Below are 25263 nucleotides of genomic sequence, written 5' to 3'. Positions count from 1 at the left end.
AAGTAACATTTCCCTGTTACTGTTCAGATTATACATTACAACATGTTATTTTTCTTTGTGTTTTGTATGAATAGTTCTTGAAACGACACACCAGACATTACTAATTAAATATTTTTATTAACTTTTACTGAAAGATAAGTGGCTCTGAATTCTTTTGCTTTGGTTGTATTTTTATAGCAGTGGGTTTTTTAGTGCTTACAGCCGTGCTTTTGCTTTTTAAGTTGAGTTTTATTAACCAATATGTTTTACTTTCTTAATGTTGAGCATTAATATGGTCCTTTATGACACCTCAAAAATTTGAAGAATGTGGAGAGATTTTGGCACTTTCAGCCCCACAGAAGTACATACAAATAAAATGCAGAGCTCAGGCTCAGAACCCTCAGCCCTGTTTTGTAGGCCACTACCTAGCTGTCCTTCATGTTGTGAGCCTCCTTACCTCCTTTAGCTCAGAGGAGCATGCTTATGCCATGCCGGGGTCTCAGGTGTACCGCCGTTACCCACCCAGTACTGTGTTTCCAGTATTTCAGCAGACCTACTATCTTCAGAATGTTCCGCCATCTGTTGGGTGAACGGTGTCAGTGGTGTGCTGCCAGGGGCACCTAATAGAACTCTTGATTAAAAGGTGCAAGATACCCTCCCAGCGCTTGGAGAAAATAATTTAAGAATGGAGAAACTACAACTGTTACATATTAAACTGTTAGTCAGTCATAAAGAAGTCCCAGTTATTAATTGTATCAAGTAAGCTCTTGTGAACATAAGCTAGATGAAGTTAGAGCCCTTCTACTTAATTCATCAGAATATAAATAAAATAGAAGTTTCTAGTGCCGTAGTACAATTTCTTCCCAGCTTTACTGAGATAAAATTGACAAAACATTGTGTAAGTGTGCCACATGTTGATTTGATACACTTACAAATTATGAAATGATTAGCCCCCTGGCTTTAGCTAACACCTCCATGGGGTCATATAATTACCCTTTTCTTGGGGTGGTGGTGAATGGTGTTATATTTCCCATTTTCTATCTTAGCAGCTTTCAAGTATATAGTAAACTATACTATTAGTAACTATAATCACCATGTACATTAGATTCCCAGAATTTATTTATTTTATAACTGGAAGTTTGTACCCTTTGGCCAACAGCTCCCTTTTCTTCCAGCCCCTGTTAACCAACATTCTAGGCTCTGTTTCTGAGTTTGGCTTTTTTAGATTCCACAAATAAGTGGTATTATATAATATTATCTTTCTGTTCCTTATTTAACATAATAGCTTCAAATCTGTCCGTTTTGTTACAAATTGCAGGATATCTTTTCTCATGGCTGAAAAATATTCCAGTGCATGTGCACATGCACCTGTGTGTTTGTGTATGAGAATACAGACATCTGTTTAAGATCCTGGTTTTGTTTCCTTTGGATATAGGCTCAGAACTGAGATTGCCAGATCCTCTTGTAATTCTATTTTTAATATTTTTAGGAACCTCCATACTGTTTTTCCATAGTGCCTATACTAATTTACATTCCCACCAACAGTGCACAGAGGTTTCCTTTACATCCTTACTAACACTTTTTATCACTTGTCTTTTTGATGACAACAGTCTTAACAGGTGTGAAGTGATATCTCATTACCTAATTGGTGGTTTTGATTTGCATTTCCCTGATGATTAGTGAATTTGAACCCTTTTGTGTGCTCCTGTTGGCCATTTGTATGTCATCTTTGGAAAAATGTCTTTCGTTACTGTTTAGGCTTAAAGCGATAGAAAGCTCATTACCCCAGTTCTTTTGGTTTCCACTTGCATGGAATATTTTTTTCCAACCCTCCATTTTGAGACTGTGTGTCCTTAAAGATGAAGTGAGTTTCTTACAAGCAGCATGTAGTTGGGTCTTATCCACCCAACCACTCTGTGCCTTTTGATTGGAGAATTTAATCCATTTACATTTAGAATAATTATTGCTAGGTAAGGACTTACTGAATGCTATGTTTTCTGGCTCTTTTGTTGTTCCCTTATTCCTTTCTTTCTTTTGTGTTCCCTTTCTTTGTGAATTGATTTTCTATAGTGCTGTGCTTTTATTCCCTTTTCTTTATTTTTTGCCATTCTGTTGTAAGTTTTTACTTTGTGGCTTCATTCAAGTTTGCATGAAACATCTTACAGATATAGCAGTCTATACTACACTAATAATTTAAATCACATTCAAAAACTCCACCCTTTCACTCCCCTCTTCTTTCATTTCTGATGTTACAGTTTACCTTTTTTATATTGTGTATTCATTAATATTGTAGCTACAGTTATTTTTACTACTCTTGTCCTTTAATTAACTTATATGCTAGAGTTAAGTGGTGAGCACACCACCATATTACAATACTAGTATATTCTTAACTATATACTTACCTTTACCAGTGTATTAGATACTTTCATATGTTTCACGTACTAATTAGCATCCTTTCATTTCAACTTGACTCCTTTCAGCATTCTTTTTAAGGCATATCTAGTGTTGATGGACAACCTTAGCTGGTGTTTGTCTGAGATAGTCTTTATGTTGCTTTCATTTCTGAAGGACAACTTTGCCAGATAGAGTATTCCTGGTTGGCACATTTTCTCTCAGCACTTTGAGTATATCATTTCATTCTCTCTTGGTCTGTAAAATTCCTGATGAGAAGTTTGATGGTAGCCTTATGGGAATTCCCTTATGAGTTATAAGCTTCTTTTTTCTTGCCACTCTTAAGGTTCTGTCTTTGTCTTTGGTTTTTGACAGTCTTGGAGAAGATCAATCTGAGTTTGGGGACCTATGAGCCTACATGTACAAATCTCTTCAACATTTGAGATATTCTCAGATATGGTTTCTTTAAGTTTTCTGCTCCCTTCCTCCTCTCTTTCCTTCTGGGGTTCCAGTAATTCACAAATTGTTTCTTTTGAGGCTATGCCATAGATCACGTAGGCTTTCTTCACTCCTTTTCATTCATTTCCTTTGTTCTCCTCTGAATAATTTTAAACTTCCATTCTTCTAACTCAAATATTCTTTCTTCTGCTTGATCCATTCTGCTGTTGATCTTCTCTTTTGAGATTATTATTATATTTTTTGTATTCTTCAGCTGTGGAATTCCTGTTTGGTTCTCTTTTATGATACCTATATCTTTATTATTCTTATTTTGTTCATACACTGTTTTTCTGATTTTTTTGAATTTTCTTTGTTTTCTTGTATCTCATTGAGCTTCCCTAAAAAAGCTATTTTAAGTTATTTATCTGATAAATGGCAGATTTTCATGTTTTGGGCATTGGTTACTAGAAGATTGTTGTGATCCCTTGGTGTCAAATTTCCTTGATTTTTTTCATGTTTCTTGAAATTTTGTGTTGGTGTCTTCACATCTGCAGTAGCAGTAACCTTCAATCTTTACTGACTGACTTCAGGAGAGAAATACCTTCTGTCGGCCCCACTAGGGATTCAGAGACTTCCTAAGGCTTTCTACTATGGATATACAAGCTCCATGCTTCTTGCTTCCTCTTTTTTCTTTAAGTTTTTAATTTTTATTGAAGTATCATTGATATACAATCTTATATTGGTTTCAGGTATACAGCACAATGGTTCAACAGTTAACCATATTATTAAATCCTCTTCCCTCCCCCAGTGTGGTTACTATCTATCAACATAAAAAGATGTTATAGAATCACTGACTGTATTCTCAGTGCTGTACTATTATCCCTGTGACCAACATATTATACTTGAGAATTTTTATGCCCCTTTATCCCCCTCTACCTCCCATCCACACTCCCCAATCCCTTCCCCATGGTAACCACTAGTCACTTCTCAGTTTCTATAAGTCTGCTGCTTTTCATTTTGTTTTCCTTTGTTTTGATATTCCACAAAAAAGTTAAATCATATGGTATTTGTTTTTCTCCACCTGCCATTTTATGAGCATAATACGGTCTAGATCCACCCTGCAAATGGCAGGATTTCTTTTGATTTTTATGACTGAGCAATGTAGTCCATTGTGTATATGTACCACATCATCTTTATCCATTCATCTTTTGATGGGAACTTAGGTTCCATATCTGGGCTATTGTACATAGTGCTGTGATAAACATAGGGGTGCTTATGTCTTTTAAGTCAGGGATTTTGTTTTCTTCAGATAAATTCTTGAAAGTGGAATTACTGGGTCAAATGGTATTTCTGCTTTTACTTTTTTGAGAAACCTCCATCTTCCTTTCCACAATGGTTGAACTAATTTATATTCCCACCAGTAGTGTAGGAGGGTTCCCTTCCCTTTTCTCTACATCCTCACCAACAATTGTTATTTTTTTGTCTGTTGAATAGTGGCCATTCTAACTGGTGTGAGGTGATATCTATATATATTGTGGTTTTGATTTCCATTTCCCTGATGATTAGTGATGTGGAGCCTCTTTTCATGTGCCTATTGGCCATCTGTATTTCTTCTTTGAAAAAATGTCTGTTTAGGTCCTCTGCCCATTTTTTAATCAGGTTAGTTTGTTGTTGTTGTTGAGGTATGTGAGTTCTTTAAATACTTGGAATGTTAACCCCTTATCAGATAAATCATTTATTAATATATTTTTCCATACTGTAGGTTGCCTTTTTGTTCTGCTGGTGGTGTTCTTTGCTGTACAGAAGCTTTTTAGTTTGATATAGTCCCACTGGTTCAGCTTTTATTTTGTTTCCCTTACCTGAGATGTGTCCAGGAAAAAATTGCTCATATTTATGTTCCAGATTTTTGCCTGTGTATTCTTCTAAGAATTTTATGGTTTCATGCCTTTGATCTATTTCGAGTTTACATTTGTGTATGGAGTTAAACAGTAGTCCAGTTTCATTCTCTTGTATGTAGCTGTCCAGTTTTCCCAACATCAGTTTGAAGGGGCTCTTTTCCCCATTGTATATTCATGGTTCCTTTATTGTATATTAACTGACCATATGCATGTGGGTTTATATCTGGGCTCTCTATTCTGTTCCATTGATGGATGGGTCTGTTCTTGTGCCAGTACTGTATTGTTTTGATTACTGTAACTTTGTAGTCTGGCTTCAAGTTGGGGTGAATACTCCCAGTCTTTCTCTAGATTGGTTTAGCTATTTGGGGTCTTTTGTGATTCCATGTATATTTTAGGATTATTTGCTCTAGTTCATTGAAAATGCCATTGGTACTTTGATAGGGATTGCATTGAAGCTGTAAATTGCTTTGGGCAGGATGCCATTTTGACAATATTAATTCTTCCTACCCATGAACACAGGATAGATTTCATTTTATCAATGTCTTTCTCTCATGAGTGTCACATGTCAGTACAGCTCTTTCACTTCCTTGGTTAGGTTTATTCCTAGGTATTTTATTCTTTTTGATGCAGTTATAAATGGAATTGTTTTCCTGACTTCTCTTTCTGTTAGTATGTTGTTAGTATATAGGAATGCAACAGATTTCTATGTGTTAACTTTGTAACCTACAACTTGGTGAATCCAATTATTAGTGCTAATAGTATTTTGGTAGAGTCTTTAGTGTTTTCTAGGTATATTATCATGTCATCTGTAAATAGTGACAGTTGAACTTCTTTCTTACCAATTTGGATGCCTTTTATCTCTTGTGTTGTCTGATTGTTGTGGCTAGGGCCTTCAGTACTATGTTGAATAAAACTGGTGAGAGTGTACATCCTTGTTTTGTTCCTGATCTTAGAGGAAAAGCTTTCAGCTTTTCACCATTAATATTATGTTAGCTGTGGGTTCATCATGTATATAACCTTTATTATATTGAGGTTTGTACCTTCTGTATGCATTTTGTTGAGAGTTGTAATCATGAATGGATGTTCAATTTTGCCAAATGCTTTTTCAGCAGCTATTGAGATGATCATGTGGTTTTTAGCCTTCTTTTTGTAATGTATATGATATTGATTGATATATGAATATTGTACCATCCTTGCATCCTGAAATAAATGCCACTTGGTCATGATGGATGATCCTTTTGATGTATTTTTGAATTCAGTTTCTTAATATTTTGTTGAGGATTTTTGCATCTGTGTTCATCAGGGATACTGGTATTTAATGTAATTTTTTTTGTAGATTCTTAGTCTGTTTTTGGCATTACAGTAATGCTGTCCTCATAGAATGAGTTTGAAAGTATTCCTTCCTCTTCTACTTTCTGGAATACTTTAAGAAGGATGGGTATTAGCTCTTTAAATGTTTGGTAGAATTTGGCTGTGAAGCTATTTGGTCCTAGACTTTGTTTATTGGGAGTTTTTTGATTACCAATTCAATGTCAGTGCTGATAACTGGTCTGTTCAGATTTTCTGTTTCTTCCTGGGTCAGTCTTGGAAGGTTGTATTTTTCTAGAAAGTTGTCCATTTCTTCTAGGTTGTCAATTTATTGGCCATATAATTTTTCATAGCATTCTCTAATCTTTGTATTTTTGTGGTATCTGTTGTGATTATTCCCTCTTCATTTCTGATTTTGTTTTTCTACTTTTTTTTTTTCTTGGTAAGTCTGGCTAGGGGTTTATCTGTTTTGTTTATTTTTTCAAACAGCTCTTGATTTCATCAATTTTCTATTGTTTTATTAATTTTTCTATTGTTTTATTCTTCTCTATATTATTATTTCTGCTCTGATCTTTTTTTATTTCCCTCCCTTTACTTACTTTGGGTTTCATTTGTTCTTTTTCTAGTTTCTTTAATTGTGAGTTTAGACTGTTTATTTGGGATTGTTCTTGTTTCTTGAGGTATGCCTATATCGCTTTGTACTTCCCTCTTATTACCACCTTTGCAGCATCCCACAAATTTTGGACTGTTGAATTTTTGTTTTTTTCCTCCATATATTGCTTGATTTCTGTTTTAATTTGTTTATTGATCCATTGATTATTTAGAAGCATGTTATTTAGCCTTCATGTGTTTGTAGGCCTTTTTATTTTCCTTGTATAATTTATTTCTAGTTCCATACCTTTATGATCTTTTAAGTTGTTTGGTATGATTTAATCCTTCTGAATTTACTGAGGCTTCTTTTTGTAGCCTAGTCTATGATCTATTCTGGAGACACTTGAGAAAAATGTGTATCTTGCTGCTTTTGGGTGGAATGTTCTCTAGATATCTGTTTGTTAAGTCCATCTGATCTAATGTATTTTTCAGTTGCTCTGTTTCCTTATTTATTTTCTATCCAATTGATATTTCTATTGATGTGAGTGGTGTGTTAAAGTCTTCTAAAATGAACGTGTTGCAATTTATTTCCTCCTGTAATTATGTTAGTATTTGTTAGTAGACAGCATATAGATGGGTTTTGTTTCTTTATTCATTCTGCCCTTCTGTGTCTTTTGAGTGGTATATTCAGTCCATTTCATTTAAAGTAATTATTGATAGATGTGTACTTACTGCCATTTTGTTGTTTTCTGGTTGTATTTATAGTTGCTCTCTGTTGCTTTCTTCCTGTCTTGTACTCTTCTCTTGTTATTTGATGGTTTTCTTTAGTGTTGCAATTATATTCCTCTTTCTTTAATTTTTTTGTATCTATTATAGGCTTTAGGTTTGGTTATCATAAGGTTCAAGAATAGCTTCCTGACTATGTAACAGTCTATATGGTGTTGATAATTGCTGTTTAAAAAACAATCTAAAACTACTTATTCTTTTTTCTCCTCCACAATTCATGTAGTGTCATAATCGGCACTTTTTGTGTATCCCTTGACCAATTTTGTGTATAGTTGGCTTTACCGATTTTGTTTTGTTTTAATTTTGTACTTGCTTGGTAATTAACTGGTCTACTACCTTGACTGTGGGTTTATTTTCACTGGTGAAAACCATTAGGCTTAGGAACATTTCCATCTATAGCAGCTCCTTAACATATCCTGTAATGCTGGTTTACTGGTTATAAATTCTCTGAGTCTTTGTTTATCGGGGAGTTGCTTAATATGTTTCAAATTTGAATGATAGTCTTGCTGAGTAGACGATTATTGGTCCTTCTGTGTCAATACAATAAATATTTTATGCCACTCCCTTCTGGCCTGTAAAATTTCTGCTGAGAAGTCTGCTAATAGCCTGATGGGGTTTCCCTTACAAGTAATCTTTTTTCCTCTCTCTGGCTGATTTCAGTAGTCTGTCCTTATCCTTAATATTTGTCATTTGAATTATTATATGTCTTGGTGTTGTCTTCCTGGGGTTCCTTTTGTTAGGGGCTCTTGGGCTTCCATGACCTGAGTGTCTAATTCATTCTCAGATTGGGTAAGTTTTCAACAATTATTTCCTTAAAGAGTCTTTCTGTCCCTTTGTTTTTTCTCTTCTCCTTCTGGTACTCCTAATTATGCTAATTTTGTTTCATTTAGATTGGTCACATAGCTCTCTTACAATTCTTTCATTCCTTGAGATACTTTTTTCTCTTGTTCCTCAGCTTGTTCGTTTTCCTTTCTCCAATTTCCATTTCATTTCCTTCTCCTCTACATGATATAATCTACTTCTAAATCCCTCCATTGTATGTTTCATTTCAGATACTGTATTCTTTGGCTCTGAGTTTCCTTTTCAGATTTTCTTTCTCTTTGTTGAAATCCTCCCTGAGATCTTGAATATTTTTCTGTAAATCCATGAGCATGTTTATGGCTTATATTTTGAAATCTTTATCAAGAAGATAGATGATCTTTGTTTCATTTAGCTCTCTTTCTAGTGTCTTATCCTGTAGTTTTGTTTGGAACAAATTCCTCTGCCTCCTCATTTTGTCAGTGTTTCTGTGTTTCTTCCTTTGTATTAAATGGATTTGCTATGCTTCCTGGTCTAAACAGTAATGGCTTTATGAAGAAGGAGTTCCTTGGTGCCCATAAGCTCAAGTGTCTTCACTGCCCAGTGCCTGGTTCTCTGTTGCTGTGGAGCTCCAGTTGCTGTTGGTGGGCAATGGGCAAGGCTGCCTTACTGTCTGCAAGTGGTCTCAGCCCTCTGTGGCTGGTAGTTTGCCTCAGCCAGCAGTGGGATCATTGTTGGCAGGGCCATCCTCTGCCTTACCTGCAGAAATGGTGGGGATGTCCTGAAGCAAGGGTAGGGTGGTTGTGTGGCTCTGGGACAGGGTGGGACATGGTGCACAGCTGCAGCAGCAAGTTATGTGGGCTCCCCCTGGTGGTGGCAAGGCGTGTAGCACTAGCTTGTCCACCTGTGGGGAAGGAAGGAGGGCTAGGAGCTGGCTCCTGCAGGCGCCTGCTGGGTTGGGCTGCGAGAGCCAACATAGTTGGGAGAGCCTCCCTCTGCCTGTCAGGCAGCAAAGTCTGGCACTGCTAGGCCGAGGTGGCTGGTGTGCTGGCAACCGAGGAAAGTCCCTTGGGGCTGAGTCACCAGTCAGGGGGTTGGAGTGTCTGGGGTTCTCAAGAGTGCCTGACCTGCTGGGCTGAAAGAGGGCTGGGGAGGTATGTCCACCTGCAATTTCTCCTGTGGAGAGAACTCATCCAACCCTCGCCCCTCTAGCACTCCTCCCACTGCTGGCAAGTCTTTCAAATTGCCACCTGTGATTTGTGTTTCAGTGGGACCAGGAGAGCATGCCTGTTCTCCACAAATGGCTGGAGTCTCAGCCTCCCAGGGTGTTCCAGCTGTCCCTGATGTCCAGCCCCACTAATCTCCAGAACCCAGTGCAGTGTGGAGTCATACTCCCAGAGCAGATCTGCAGGGTCAGGTGTGCAGAGTTCCTGGGTGTCTTTCCCGTTCCGGCTTCATTCGTCTTCCTCCTGCCTATGTGCTGGGGTGGATGAAGGGCTTGGGTCCCACTCGATCATGCTCTAACACTTTACCCTTCTCTGTGTGGTCTTCTTTTTTTCACCATGTGTAGGTAGTCTGTTCTGCAGTCTTTGGGTCATTTTCAGGTTTCGTTGTATTTGCTCTTATTGCTTCCTTGGTGTATTTGTGGAAGAAGGTTTCTTCCTTGCCTTCCTACTCTGCCATTTTTATTCCATTCCAAACTTGATCCCTCTTGTGGCAGAACTCTTCAGCTTGTATGCCTTCTCTTGATCCTGCAATACACTAGGGTGAAAGCTGACAGCCTCCCTTTTGCTTTTACAAGGGTGGCACTAGCTGAAGTTTGTGGCTTCCCCCTGACCTGCAGATCCAGGTTGAGCCCACTAGGCCATCTGCTAAAGCTTGCTCTCACCACTGTAGTTGGGAACATGCACAGGGAGCAGGACACAGGGTGTGACTAAGGCACACAGAGTGCTGGGGGGTCGTCCCCATGGACCAATTGGGAACCAAGTGTGAGGCGTCTCCAGCAGTTCATGGGCAAGCTTTTTGATGAAGCCAGGTCATGAGCCATTGGCAGGGTTCACCACCAGGACTGAGGTTTGTATGCCTTTTGCCTGACACATGGTTAGGCAAGAATCCTTCCAGGTTTTTTGGCATAGAGTACTGGATCCCACATTTCTCACAAAGGCAGTTTTGTCCTTGATGAATTCCAGATTGTGTTGGAGGGAACATGAATAAGGGATGCTTATTCGGCCATGTTGCTGACATCGCGCTGTAATGGCACACCATTTGGAAGAGGCCTTTTCTTTAGAGACCAGATTGTGACCATATTTTGCTCTCTGCTTACTAAATGTTTTCTAGATTTATTAGATTATCCCCATTTTGAGTGAATTACCTATAAAATATGTTAATGTTGTATAATTAACTTGTTAATGCATACTACCCCTTATTTGCTATGGAAAGTAGAACTAAATATTTTTCTAGAATTTGAAATGGTCCCCAAAGCAGCAAAGCTGCTTATGGTGAAGATATTTGGGTTACATAAATTTCCCATGTCCCTTTTATTATCTGAACTAGCTATTTCCTGTAGGGAATATAATGTGCAGAGTACGTTAACAAAGATGCATTAGTAAAGCCCACTAATCACTCCTTTTCTGATGAGTTGTTCTGAGATGCACTTGATTGAAGTAGAGGCAGGGCCAAAATCATTACCTTGTACCACATATCATGACAGTCTAGCCCAGTGGAATTGGCATGGCACTGGCCACACTCAAGCAGATTAGCACTCAATACTTTTTTTAAAGGGCATTTTCCACTAAGAATTACTATCTTTGCTGACTGAATTCCCATCATAGTGAACTCTTCCATGTCCATCTCTCCAGGCAACCTTTTAAAATGCAGTTATTTGTGGCTTTAAATAACCTCATAGTGTTGTCTAGTTTGTATTTCCTCTAATTGTGGGAGAGAATGGCTGCTGAGTCAGAGCACTGGGTATTTCAAGGTGCTAAATGGGGAAATTACAGTTTCACTTCGAGCTGGTCATAAATGGAGATATTGATTAGGTACATTCACTTTGACACCCAGATTTATTTTAACTAGTAATAGAGTCCATTGGAATGTGAGCAGTTTGTTCTCTTTTAACACACATCATATGCATGAAATATAATATATTTCTATGATGACTTTTTCTGTTTATTATATAACATCAGTGTAAGAATTTATTTGAAAGGAACTAATTTACAAGCAGAAAGGAAACTAACAAATAATGAGTGCTACTGTGTTCTTGCATTTATAGAAGTTACTCTTACAGCAGTTCTGCTAAGTAAATTATATAATCTTTATCTTTACAGATAAGGAAACTGAGGTTTAGAAATGTTAGTTGATGGGCCAAAGTCTCACTGTGTTGGTGCCAAACAGCTAATTTGGTGCCACAGCTCTTCCCACAGCTTGTTCTTCGTTAATGTCATCCAAATGTTGACTGAAGGGCGTGAAGGGTGTCAACTCAGATTGCTTCCAGTAGCCTGGCTTTGGGTCAGTTTAGAGTCATTCAGATCTGGGTTTGAATCCCATGTGTCTAATCTGGATTTAGTCATTTAACCTCTCTTAACCTCATGTTAGAATGAGGCTAATGCTCTCCACACCAAGGATTTCATGAAGTAAGTGATGTAATCAGTATAAAGCATGTAAAACAGTGCCAGATCCTTAGTAATCCTTAATATATGCTTGCTACTGCCATTGCATTTAGCATGGCTTTTTAAATTTTGTTTTAATCTTGTGTCCAATAATTGGGTCATCTTTGAACATGATGGTGTCTCAGATGCTTTGAAGATAATTTGCTCTTTCTTCTTTTTTAATATATTAGGTGACTTTCTGTACTTTTAGAAGTTAGCTTTATTATTATGGTTTATGCCTCAGGTATGTGCAGCATACTATAAAATGTCTACGTTTTCTTAAGACTATATATGGGTGTTAGATACAGATTTTAAATGAAAAATTTATGTAACATCTGAAGTAACTTATAATTTAACATTTCAGGTGCTGTTTTATTCATGATCTATGTATTGTAACTAATGCAATGAATATTAGAAGCAGTATCCTGCTATCTGTTAGCCTACCGACTGCTACCCAAAGGATAACCTAACTTTAAGTAGAGATGGTTTGATGTGGCATGACAAGCACAGATTGGAACCAGTCTGGAGCCAGGCTATGGGCCAGTGTCCTCAGATTATGGATACTATATATGTGGCTCCCTAGAATTGTTGTGAGGATTGGATAAGGGTGTGCAGTGCTCTGTACGTGCCCAGTGCAAACAGGCCCTCTCTCTCCAGTACTTAAAAACCCGAAATCCTGATGTTATAATTTCTTTCCCTCTGGAATAATACCACTTTACCAACTATCTGTTATTGTCCTATTTTAATTGTTTGATTTCATAATAATGGATTTAATTATTTATTCATAAACTAAATCATTGGATTTGTTCCCACCAGTGATACCAAGAAGAAGCAGGGAATGAGGAAAAGGAACAACAGTGAAGTGGAAGACGTGGGACGCACAAGTCGTAATAGAAAGAAGGCCAAGTGGGAAACCGTAGAGCCTTTGGATACAGGCCTGTCCTTAGCGGAGGATGAACAGCTGGTGTTGCATCTGCTCAGAAGTCAGAGTTAAATACTCTTGTCTTCTCCTTGAAGCTTCTGGTCATGATGTGCGGATGAGAAGTTGAAGAGACAATTGGCTTTGGAGCACTTAGGTAACATGAGTCCCATGCCCAAAGGACTTACTCTCCAGACAGAAGCGGTCACATCTCTAAACCCTTTTTATAGGACCTGCCTGTGCCATGCCAGAGGGAACTCACAGTGAGAGTGGATTATTAAATTTCCTGATCCCGTTGTCCAGCATGTGCTCTGTTAGATTTTATCCATGGGTTCCTACATCTTGTCATTGGAAATGCTTCCTTTGTTTTACCTGCAAGTTCTAGAGACCTTGTTTCATTGTGAAAAATGCCCATCTTGCATACTGTACAGAAGTTTCTATTATTGTTAAAATTGCTTCTGATCTTGATATATTTAAAATTTCTAAAGAGACACAGTATGATGCAGCCCTGAGGAAGAATATTTTTGAATTGTAACTATCAATAATAAACATATTTCCTATAACATAAACTATTAATGTTTTCATTGTGTCCAGTGATATGAGATCACTCTCATGGGATGGATTTTAAGATTAAAATGTTTAGACAATTCCTAAAACAGTGAATTTTTCACATCCTTACATTAGCCTTCCTAAAGATATCATATAACCAACACTTGCATATTTGGTAGCCATTTATAAAAATCTGTAGAGGTCCTGACCCTGAAAACTTTATCTAAAGCCTAGTCTCTTTGTGCACCTAATAGGCTGTAGGTCTGCGAGTGCCTTGTTCAGCAGGGACCGCAGATCCCTACCCAGAGCTAGCTCCTGACGGTGAGTAGAAAGTAGAACAAGACAGAGCCTCTTTTTTGTTACAAATAACTTTCAGATTCTTCCCAGAGAAGAAAATCTCGGCCTTAGCATGAAACAACTGATTTTATCATGAATTTGTCACCCTCTCCTTATTTGCTCCCCTTCCTACTTCGCATTCCATGCACAAACACAAATAATTTTCAGTAACTGGTGCAAATCCCTCATGAATCCAAGGAAGAAAGTATCCCAACAGGATATGGTCATATTTGTTTCCGAAAAGTTTCTCCTCTTGTATTTTCTATCCATACAAGCCACACCAGCATCATCCAGTCATCAAAATGAGAAACTTTTTGACTTATCAGCCTCCTCTTTTTCCCACCCCTCATTTTTTTGGTGCTTTTGATTCCTCTTCATGACTGTTTCTTCTCTGTCTTCGCAGCGTCTGCTTTTAGTCAGAGTTCAGATTTTAATCATGACGTAATGAGATTACTGCAGTGATCTCCTAACTGCTCACTGTGCTTCCAGCCTCACATTTCTCTAGCCCAGCCTTTCACACTGATCAGAATTCTTTTCATAGTACTGATCTGACTGTGTTTCTTCCCAGCTGTCTCTTCTGTTATGGTGCTTATCATGCAGTGTTGCAGACATCTGTTAAGCCTGTTATGTGACAAGTTTCTTGAGATTAAAAGGGCTGTGTTTTATCCATCCCATGGATCTCCAGAGCCAAACACAAGCACCTGCCATAAGATAGGTTTTCAGTAAATGCTTATTGAATTAATGGATGGACAGTAATGAAGTAAGACAGTTTTTAAAGGTATGTGGAAGCACCTTGCTCTTCACCTCTGCTATGAAGGATATAGAGAGATGGATATGGATATAATGGGAAATAGATGGGAAAGAAATTCAGGGTATAACACCCTGGGAAGATACTAAAATTAAAGTTTATGATTCAGGATCTCTTAGCCCTGAATATTTTCAAAGGACAGAAAGATGCAGGAGTATGTCAACCAAAGGTATGCTATTGAATTCACTCTGTAGTTTTAGATTTTGTTTTTTCTAACCCAAATAAGGAATCAATGCAGTTTTATTGCTCGTGCGTATATGTAAACATTGAATAAATATATAGCAAGGCCTTTGTTTCATAAATAAGTTGGAGTTATATTCTGTCCCAGGAACTGAATGGATCCTAATATATACATTGCAGGGAATTCTACTTGGCTGATATTTGAAAACTAGTTAAAATGTCAGAATAGTGCTGATAGAAAACCCAGGTAACAAATACATGTTTCGGTGGACTAAATTTGTTACTGTTCTGGTGGTGGTTGTGCTTTTGCCTTGGGAAGTTTGGGTGCATGGCCTTACTCTGGCTGGCCTGACTGGCCCAGCAGTGGCTTTGATACTTGGGGAGGGACCATTAGACTCCTCACTTGACAGTAAAATGTGGAATATGAAAGAAAAATTCTTTACCCACAGGGAATTAGTAAAATGAAAGGCTGTGGCTCTGGGGCCTCAGCCATTTTCTCTGGCCAAGCAGAAGCTGCCTCTGAGATTTGGGGAAATCAAAACCAGCATGGGGTGCATGGAGTGAGAGCTGGAAGGGGCCCTGGCCGCACTGCCTGAGCCCCTGAGCTTCAGCTGGCTCTGCTTGTCCTTCCCCATATGGGGCAGTAAGTTTCTTTTCCCCAAGACTGCTCTAAATTGTATTTTGTCCCTGGAACTGAATGGATCCTGACTTAATGTATACATTGTAGGAGAATTTTAGTTAGCTGATTTTGCAAAGTAATTAAAATGTCAGAATAGTGTTAATAGAAAACTCCAGTATCAGTGCATGGTAGATTAGATTGTATTATCTCATCGTTCAGCAAATATGCAGCCCCCTGCTTCCCTTTGGGAAGTGTGAATTATGTGCCCTGTTCATATTGGGCTTGGCCGCGGAACGGACGTTAGCCCATGGAATGTGGTGGTAGTGACCGAGATGGTCAGGAGCAGAGGCCTTAGGGTATATTGCTGTCTCATCCCTCTTACACTCTTGCCTTCTTAATTTTGACCAGCATGGCAAGAAAGATGACCCTCCTGTCTGGGTACAAGGTAAGAAGACATGAAACAGACCTATAGCCACAACAATCACCTCTAAATTCTGGGATGCAAGAAAACCACTGACACTTGGGGGTTTTACACAGAAAAAGGTGAGAGAAACACATAACCAATGAGCCAAGAGCAGTCATTCATTCCATAAGTGTTAATAAATTCAGCAACTAACATATACCAGGCTCTGTATTTGTGAGAAATACAGTTCCCTCCCCTGCTACCATATAGTAGGGGAAAGACAGAAGCAAATTCATAATTTTAGTATATCATGAAAAGAGCAGGCAGAAAAAGGAAGATTATTGTCTGAGTGGGAAAGCCGTTGCTGAGTGCTGAGAGGAGGGAGGGTGTAGGTAGTGACTTGGCCTGGGACCCAGACACTAATTCTTGCCCCATACTGAGGCTGAGAAGCCATTCATCAGACTTGCTCATGTAAGATTATCCCTAAAAGTGCTTAAGTCTGATAGCAGATACCCCTCAGCAGCAGAATCCTTTGGAGGACTGCCATCTCATAAACTTAGCATGGCATTTTAGATTTGTTTGAGGCTATAAAAAATGGGTAGGTTTAATTAAATGTAATTAATTTTGTTATACAACATTTGAAATACACTGAACTTAAAAAGTCATCTCTATGACTGTCAGAACCTGGCAGAGATGCAGATGTTTCTGGGAAGTGTGAGGAGGAGAGTGGGTGTGGGAGGTGGCGGTGTAGGTAAAGGGGAAATAGCCTGCAACCAAGATTTGAAAACGCTGCTTCATGTCGTTCAAGATGTATAATCATAGTGTGATTTTCATCCACAGCCTCTGCTGGTCAGACTGCCCAGGACAGACAGATTTTATACCACATTACCCAGTGCATGCTGAATCAGGAATTGGCAGCTACCCCGCAGGCTAGCCATTAGCCTGTGGGAGAAGCTGGTAGAAAAAGCTTTACCCTAACAGGGACAGAGTTCACAAATAATGTTCTTACAGAAACTGAAATTTCAGTAATCAGCAAATAAGGTTATGAAACAGACTAGGGAGCTTATGATGGGCAAAACGCTCAGCTTACGATTTAGGCAAAACTATAAATGAACACGAACTCTGGCAAAAAGATACAAGAGTAAATGGTTAGGGATCCATCTGGTTTTGGAACATGAGGCAAACACCAGGAGAGAAGGGAAGCCAGGACAGAGCAGCAAAACCTGCAGGCTACCCTTGCCGAAGTGCCCTTCTGATCCACACTGACCTATAGGTCCTGTCTCAGAGGCTTCACCTTCTCTGGACCCTGTTCTTAGGTTTCTATGCAAGTCTGTCTGTTTTGCTGCCTGAGTGTAAGACCCCATTGCCTGAGCTAGTCTAAGTGAATTTTGGGGTTTTTTGTACCTGAAAGAGCTTCAGTAAAAATCCAAATATGCTAATACCACACTGCTGAGATGTTAACATGCATAGGAATTGCCAGGGGGTCTTTCAAAAGTGCTAACCCTGAATCGGTAGGTCTGAGGTGGGGCTTGGGAGTCTGCATTTCTTAGCAGTTCTCAGGTGATGGTGCGCCCCTGGCCCCTGGTTCCTGGCTCCTGGCCACATTTAAGTAGCAAGGCACTAATGGGATTCAGAGAGTTATTAAAATCATTATTCACAGATAGGGATTCTGTCACAGTCTCAGCAGGAAACAGATGGTACACACAAATTAGGATCATTCACAGGGGATTTAATAAAAGGGTCATTTACATAATCTGGGGCAGGGTGTAAGGAAGCCATAAAGAAGAGTCTGCCTGAGGCTAGTAATGGAGGTGTCACCAGTCCTCATCCTGAAGGGGGAGGGGAAGAAAAGACAGCCAGTTTTGACCTTCAGTCAACATATTCAACCGGTCTGAGGTGACTGGGGACCAGCCGAGAGGACAAGTGCAACGACCTCGCTCTGCTGCCTGTCGACTCTCACCAGTGGGCCTCACTGGCCCCAACCTGAGCCAGAAAGCATGCGGCCCACGGCTGTAACCTGTGGTTTCCCAGGACAGAGCAAGGTGGAGAAGCGTCAGAAGCTAACAGAAGAACTTGGTTCAGAGCTGCAGGGTGTGAATAGGTGGGATCTTTCTGTGAGGGAGGAGGAGGGACCCTCAGACTTTGTCCCTTCTGCACCTACTGGTGTGCCCCGCACTGTTCTGAGAGGATGGACAGCAAGCCAGCTAACAAAACAGGTAGGGAGAAATGTCATAAAGAAAAACAAAGCAAGGTAAGGAAAGAAAGCAAGGGGCAGGGAACAAAGGGCTGTTTCGATGAAGGCCCTCAAGGCCTCTGACAGGAGCAGGATCTATTTCCCAAGCACTTTATCCACCGGGAGTACATGGAGAAGACTGTCCAGCCATGTGAACCAGTCTCTGGAAAATTCATGAGCCCTTCCTCTAGTGGGTCTTCACTGATTTCCTAGGTTTATCCCCTCTCCTACTCTCCCTGACAGCTAATTCACATGTTTTCCTCTCATCTTAAACCTCCAAAACCCTTTCCCTTTCACTCTTGGCTGATGACTTTATTTTCAGTTTTACTGAAAAATAAAAGTAGTTAAACGAGACCTTCTCTAAACTCTCTGCAGCCATCTGCTTCTCTGCAGTTGTGCCCGTGTATTCTGCCTTTCCTCCTGCCACTGCAGCGGGACTGTCCACACTCCTGCCTAAGGCCAAACCCCCATGTGGGCCTCGGACCCCACTTCCCCTGCCCTCTCGAGGATATCACTTCTGCACTGTCCCCTCTTTTAATAGTGTTACCACTATAGTTTCCCCTCCCTACTGGGTTTTTCCCATCAGTGAACATACATTCTGTAATGTCTGCTATCTTAAAAACAAAAACAAAAGTTTGACACCTCTGTCCCTTTCAAGCCACAGCTCCATTTCTACATGTTCCTTCACAGTGTAACTTCTCAAGAGTTGTCTCTATTGCCTATCTGTACTTCCTCAGGTACAGCCAATTATCTCCATTTTATAGGTAAGGCCATTGAGGAATAGCAGGTATGAATGATCAGCCTGAAGTCAGATAGCAGGAGGTGCTGTACAAGCTTTGAAATTGTAGTTAGGCAAAGTGAAAAAAGTAAGAATTACCTATTACTGAATGTCCAGAGACAACCACTGTTAGTATTTTAGTGTATTCCATATATATGAAAGAATCTATAAGATCATACTGTATCATAAGCTTACTGGTATTTGGCAGACGTTAAATACCCCCTTACAACAATCTGTAGTTTTCAGTGATGTATTAAAATCCCACTGGACACACCCCAGTAGCCTGAGCATGCCCAGCTCCCAGGTCTTGGTTTGTGACACCATTCTCCAGTAACAGGAGCCAAGGCCCTCTGGAGAAATGGCTGATTCTAGGACTGGTGGAAGTGCATAGGTGAGCCTGGAGCATCTTGTTGTGTTGAGAAGAAAATGCTCAGAAAGAAAAGAAAAAACGCACCAGGTCGGGGTAAGCCAAAAGTGTCCAGGAGCCGACTGAAAGCTCCTAATGGCCAAACGGAAAGAGAGCAACACAGCCAAGGCGCACTGAATTATAATCCAACATATGTAAGTATCCATGAGTCCACGCTGATGTAAGCAAATGAGTACCTGGGTGGAGGGGAGAGGAGAGGCACATTTCCTGTGCAGAAGAGTTCCAAATGGTTTATGTAGGTGGGCAGGCCGCAAGGAAGTGGGATGTTTACTCCCTACTCCTTAAGTGTGGGCTCTGCGTAGGGACTTCCTTCCAAAGAGGACAATATGGAAAGAGAGCAAAAAAAAAAGTAACTTTACAGTGGAAAAACCTGACACACACTACTTCAGCCAGGTGGTAAAGGTCAACGCTGACACGGTGATAGTGTGTAATCAGGTCAACGCTGACACGGTGACAGTGTGTAACCCTTGACATGACGTGAGAATGGTACAGTACCTCTGTAATCTGCCTCCCAAAATGCATAACCCCAACCTAATAATAAGAAAAACATTAGACAATTCTAAGTCAAGAGACGTTCTGCAACATGCCTGAGAAACAGCCCCAGCCAAGAGGAGCTTAGGGAGACATGATAAGAAAATGTAATTTGGTGTCCTGGAGGGGATCCTGGAACAGAAATAGGATATTAGGTCAAAGTCAAGGAAATCTGAATAAAGCATGGAGTTTAGTTAATAAAAATTTACCAGTATTGGTTATTAATTGTGAGAAGTATACCCTAATAATATATTAAAAATAGGGGAGCTGGGTGCAGGGTATATGGAAACACTCAGTACCTGCTTCACAGTGACTCTGTAAGTCTGTTTTAAATGAAAAGCTTATTTTAAATGACATATAACAGGTGCAGAACATTTTATTTAATCCCTTATGCTTGGACATTTAAGTAGTTTCTCAATTTTTGCTTTTGAACACATTTAAGATGAACATCCTTATTAAATCTTATGATGATTAAGATGAATGCCCTTATGATTAAATCTGTTAGTTTCTTTAGCATAAGTTTGTAGAAGTGAAACCATGGTCTAACAGGTGTGCATATTAAAAAGTATTAAGGATTTTGAGGCAGTGTATACAATGAGGCACTTTTAATGGAAGAATGTTAACTCCAAATAACAGACTATGATGAAGGATGGTCAGACTTGGAAAAACATCTTTATTATATAATTAATATTAGGATTAATGAGTAAGGCTTATTAAGATAAACAGTTTTATTAAGGTATAACTCACATACCATACAATTCACCCATTTACAGTATATACATACTTCAGTGGGGTTTAGTGTGTTCGTATATTTGTGCAGCCATCACCACATTCAATTTAAAACATTTCATGACTTCAAAAAAAAACCGTATCCCCTTCAGCCATTACCTCATATTCCCCCAGCCCTGAAACCACTGTCTACCTTCTGTCTATATAGATCTGCCTATTCATACAAACGGAATTATAGCGTGTCTGTGGGCCTTTCTGACTGGCTTCTTTCCCTTAGGATAATGTTTCCAAGGTTCGTCTAAGTTGCAGCAGGCATCAGTGCTTCATTCCTTCTTATGGCCGAATAATATTTCATCATATGGAAAAACCACATTTTGTTTATCTGTTGATGGACACGTGGGTTATTTCTGCCCCTTGGCTGACTGTGAGCAGCACAGCTGTGGGCATGCCTGTGATGTGTTTCACAAGCCCTTCGGTTGATTCCAGTGCACACTGGTTTGAGAACTACTGTTATTGATGAGGGGGAACAGAGCTAATAGATCTTTTTAATACGTCGCACCATCTATCCTTCAGGTCAAAGCCGAGGTAGAGAAGGAAGAGCCTAGGCAGTGGGGCCTGATGGTTTGTGGCCCGTGGCCCGTGCAGCTGTCTCTAGAGACGCAGGGAAAGGGTGGGTTGAGAGGGCTGAAGGAGAGGAAGCCCTGGTTATATGGGAATTGCTCACGTGGCCACCCTCCCGAAGTCAGCACGTCATTGTGTTCCCAAACTCACCTGGCCTCCTAAGTGCTGATGCGTCTCTCCAAGAGGAATGACTCACTGGCTCCTTGAGTTTCCATAGATGTTGAAATTCTGTAAAGCTTTTCTCTCTGCACTTTACCTTTACACTATCGATATCCTCAGGTACCTCCCAGTATCTCCATTGTACAGATAAAGCCACGGGGGCGAAGCAGGAGTACATGGCCTGCCTGAAGTTAGAGTGGGTGGTGGAATGGGGAGCAGCCTCAGTTCTCCTTCCCTCAATTGTACTCCAACAGGGGTTCTCAAGCCTATGGAACTCACTGGAGGGACTTTTAAAAAATACTGATATTCAGGCTTCACACCCAGAAATCTGATTTCATTGGTCTGAGGTAGGACCCAGACATCAGTACTTTTAAAAGGCTTCCTGGAGGATTTTTTTTCTGGTTACTTTCTTTTTGGTACTTCTTCTTTTGAAATAGTTTCAGACTTACAAAAAAGATGTAAAATAGTGTAAAGAAGTCTGTATGTCCTTCTCCCAGCTTTCCCAAATGGCAATGTCTTATATAACCCCTATGTCATTATTAAAGCCACATATTAACAAAGATATAATGCTATTCACTAATCTACAGACCTTATTCAAATTTCATCAGTTGCAATTCTGGGTAATTTTAGTTGCTCCATCTCCTTAGTGTCCTTTAATCTTTTCCAGGTGGTTTTAATGTGCATCTAGGGTGGGAACCAGTGGAATGGGCAGTGGAGCCCCACAGTTAGTATTCTATGCATAGACTTAATTGGCTGTATGTATGGTGCACTTATCCCCCTTTCTCTGGCATGTAAGAGTCATCTCTGAAAATGCAGTATATTTCTAAGATGTTGTTATGCTGCTGATGGGATAAATCATTTGAATATTTCTGCCTACTTTTTTATGAAGTGTCAGTTATATCTGCTAAGAGGAGAAACGAGACTAGTTACATTCATAGCAAGGTTACTGGCATCCAGGCTGAAATGGGAAGTGGTGTGTCGGGGAAGGAACAGTTAAAGGGCTTTTGGATATTTGCCGGAAATTCAGGGGTCTAGGTCTTTGCTGAACAGAATGACATTCTTTGGATGTAAATGTCTTGAATGCAATTTAGATTTTAATTAGAGATGTGCTAGACTTTAATGTAGAAGTATTTACACAGGGAAGCCAAAGATGCTCAACTGAAAACCTTGCATTTCTTACAGACAGTTTATTGAATTAAAGAGTGTCTCTCCACCTCTAGTCTTGCCCCTGCCACTGCAGAGATGAGTCACCGAAACATTAGCCTGTCAGTTATCCTGAGTGACTGACTGGCTGGGTACTCCAGTGTGATTCATCACTCAATAAACCGTTAAACTGGGTAATTCATAAAGGTTTTTATTTTTTCCCTCTGTCAAACTACCAAACTACCTTTATCCAATTAGAATTTTCATCCTCATCTATTTATTATCTCCTTTTCTGAGTAAAAACAAACCTGTGTGTTTCTGCTGTGTGCCAATTAGCCTGGCTCTGAAGGCCCTGAGGCTTAACAGAAATCCATCCATGAGTAAGTAAAAATGTTATTAAATTTGAAACTGTGTCCCATAATCAGCACTGGATTCCTTTAGGCCACAGATGTTCACTGTCAGCAAATACTTCCTCTGTGAGGCACCGGCTTGGAAGCATTTGAACCTAATAGTGTTATATGTGTGTTCATATTCGAAATCAGACACCTCGCCAGCCTTCAGCTTCACAGAGCAAAGCGCTTGCTGCGGTGGAATCAGACAGCTGCCAGGGCGTGTAGCCTCGCAGGCCGGCACACAAAAGACTCTCCTGTCGCCGCGTGCTTTTGAATACGCTGCTCCCTCAGCCGAGAAAGCCGTGTCCTCCACCTCTTTTCACCCCTTCTTTTCTGGCTCGTTGCCGCCACCTTGTACAATACCCAGTGCTTATATGTACTGCAGTCTAAGTAGCTGTTTACTTGTCTGATTTCTCCATGTTCTAGCCCGGAGCCCAATGCCTGCTTGTGAGCTTGAACACATGAATGATGAGAGTGCTACTGATTCAGCCTAACTGAGCACTGAGCACTATGCTAAGCCATTTGCATCCATTATCTCCTTTAATCCAGGCAACAGTTCTGACAGGAGGGGATTGTTTTCCCCATTGTACAGATAAGGACACTGGTGGAGAAGTTCAGTGATGTGCTGCCACATCACACAGAACCAAGATTTGAACTGGATTTATCCAATTCCAAAGCTGGGCCTCATCACCCTAGTGCTGCACTGCCTCAGCTGCATGTCTGGGGGCTGGCTGAGCAGCCCACAGAGTACCCACGTCAGGGATGGCGGTCCCCACACAGGGCACCAAGCTGTGGCCCTCTGGAGAGAAAAGGACTTCCTCTGGAGTCCTTGGTTCACCTCGCAAGGCTTCGATGGTAGAGAGGGAGCAGCGCTGGCCCTGCAAAGAGGGTATGTTCTCCTTACTAACGGTGCAGACCATACTCAGTTTGCGATAACCGTCTGGTGGAGGGTGGCCTGGAGGTGCTCATGAGCACCAGACGGTCAGCTGGCCTGTGCCTTGAACCTCGGAACTTCCTGCAGCTTGGTCTCACTCACAGTGTGCTGAGCCATGAAGCTGGCAGTCTGGCTGCCCAGGGAGGACTCTGAACCACAGTTTCTGACTGACTCGTGCTTTGCAGCCAATTCATTCTCTCAGAAGTCCATGGTAAGTGCAAGGGTAGGCCAGCCCAGCCCCTCAGGAGGGAGGTGGAAGCTGCCTCTCTGGCAAAAAGGGCACCAAAGGGAGGAGGGAGGGGAGGACGGTATTTCAATTGCCTCCCCAGGAGCGCACACTCCTGTGAGGATGTCCTGCAGGTACATGAAAATCCCTGACTCAGGGCCGCCTCATCCAAGCCCTGCCAGCCAGCCAGCTCTTCTGGTGAGTCGTGCTCTAAGCCACCCTCCTCCCAGGCGCACGCCGGCAGATGTTCTGGAAGACAGTGCAGGGACAGGTGCGGTGAGGGGAGGAGGTTCCCAGAGGGGAGCCTGCTCCTCTTTCCTGGCCCAGGTAGTAAGGTGAATAGGTAATTCATTGTGGAAATAGTCTGGATACTTTATCAAAGACTCAAGATCGGAATTTCTTACTGAGGAAGAAATTAAAATCCTTCTCCATCTGCCCCTTCTCCTTCTGTGCCTCCTATGCCTGACAAGCAGAATTTGTGTGGGGTGGTTCAGGCTTCAGCCTGGGCTGTCTAGATTGTTCAAATTTCCTTTTCTCTCCTTCCTATTAGAATATTAACCCATAGATGGAGGTCGTTCTGGTATCACAACCACCACCCTCACAGAACCTCCTAATCCAAAGAGATCTGTACTGCCCGCGTGGCAGGCTCAGCCTCCGGACCCTTGCCACCTGGTGCTTCATAGTCCCAGGTGACCAGACTCGGGGTGGGGCCCAGACTAAGGCCGGCAAACTCTGAGTTGGCTGACATGAGAGAGAAAATAAGCGAGCTGGGTCAACAAAAGCCTTTCTCAAGGGAGTCTGGGCAAGGAACCGCAGAACTGCCGCAGTGGAGCTGGGAGCGGCTGCCAGAGCCAGACCTGGGTGGCGTAGTGACCCGCGCAGCCACGGCAGGCCACGTCTAGCTGGGCTTAGGAGGAGCCCCAGGTGCGTGGCTACAGGGAGAGAGATGTAACAACTGTGTGCTTTTCCCCCTACAGTATCATATCTTGTCTAAAGTCCCAAAGTTTCCCTTTCATTTTTTTCTTCTAATCTAAAAATATTCAAATTTCTGCCGCCAGTGTAACATCTGTGTTCCTCTGTGACCCACCATAATCTGGGTGGGTCTTCTCTACAAGCCCATCTCTTTTCAATAGATTTTGCCTCCAGCTCAGTAAAGTAAGTACTTTTCAACATTACCGAGACAACTCTGTAGATCTCCTGGAATTGACTCTCACTGGAGATTCACTGCAGCGCTTGTATCTGGGGTACAACTGTGGGCACACAGGTCAGACAACGGCCCGGGCGCCTTCAATGCATAGGCGAGGAAACGAGGCCAAGGAGGTGAGCATATTCCACGCTGACAGTTTGTTGTGGCCCTTCCTCCGAGCCTTTCAAATAACGGCCACCATAGACCTGCTTCTGTGGATGGCTTAAGGATGGCTTCAGGGGAGGTGAAGGAAC

At 41.0% G+C, this 25263-nt stretch overlaps 1 protein-coding gene across 2 annotated transcripts in view; it reads left to right on the top strand.

Annotated features, from left to right (window-relative positions):
* The window catches only part of DDX10 (DEAD-box helicase 10), a 315320-nt gene extending 301996 nt beyond the window's left edge, over nt 1–13324 (top strand). For both annotated transcript variants that reach the window (XM_037026651.2, XM_037026650.2), the window contains one exon: nt 12653–13324. In XM_037026651.2, the coding sequence (XP_036882546.2) occupies nt 12653–12830 (178 nt within the window). In that variant the 3' untranslated portion in view covers nt 12831–13324. The remainder of the gene's footprint in view (nt 1–12652) is intronic.
* Nucleotides 13325–25263: the final 11939 nt, after the last annotated feature.

The sequence above is a fragment of the Manis javanica genome, chromosome 6 (genome assembly GCF_040802235.1).
Source record: "Manis javanica isolate MJ-LG chromosome 6, MJ_LKY, whole genome shotgun sequence".
Lineage (NCBI taxonomy): Eukaryota > Metazoa > Chordata > Mammalia > Pholidota > Manidae > Manis > Manis javanica.
Note: the sequence above shows the minus strand (reverse complement) of the source record. Positions and strands in the feature narration are given on the sequence as shown.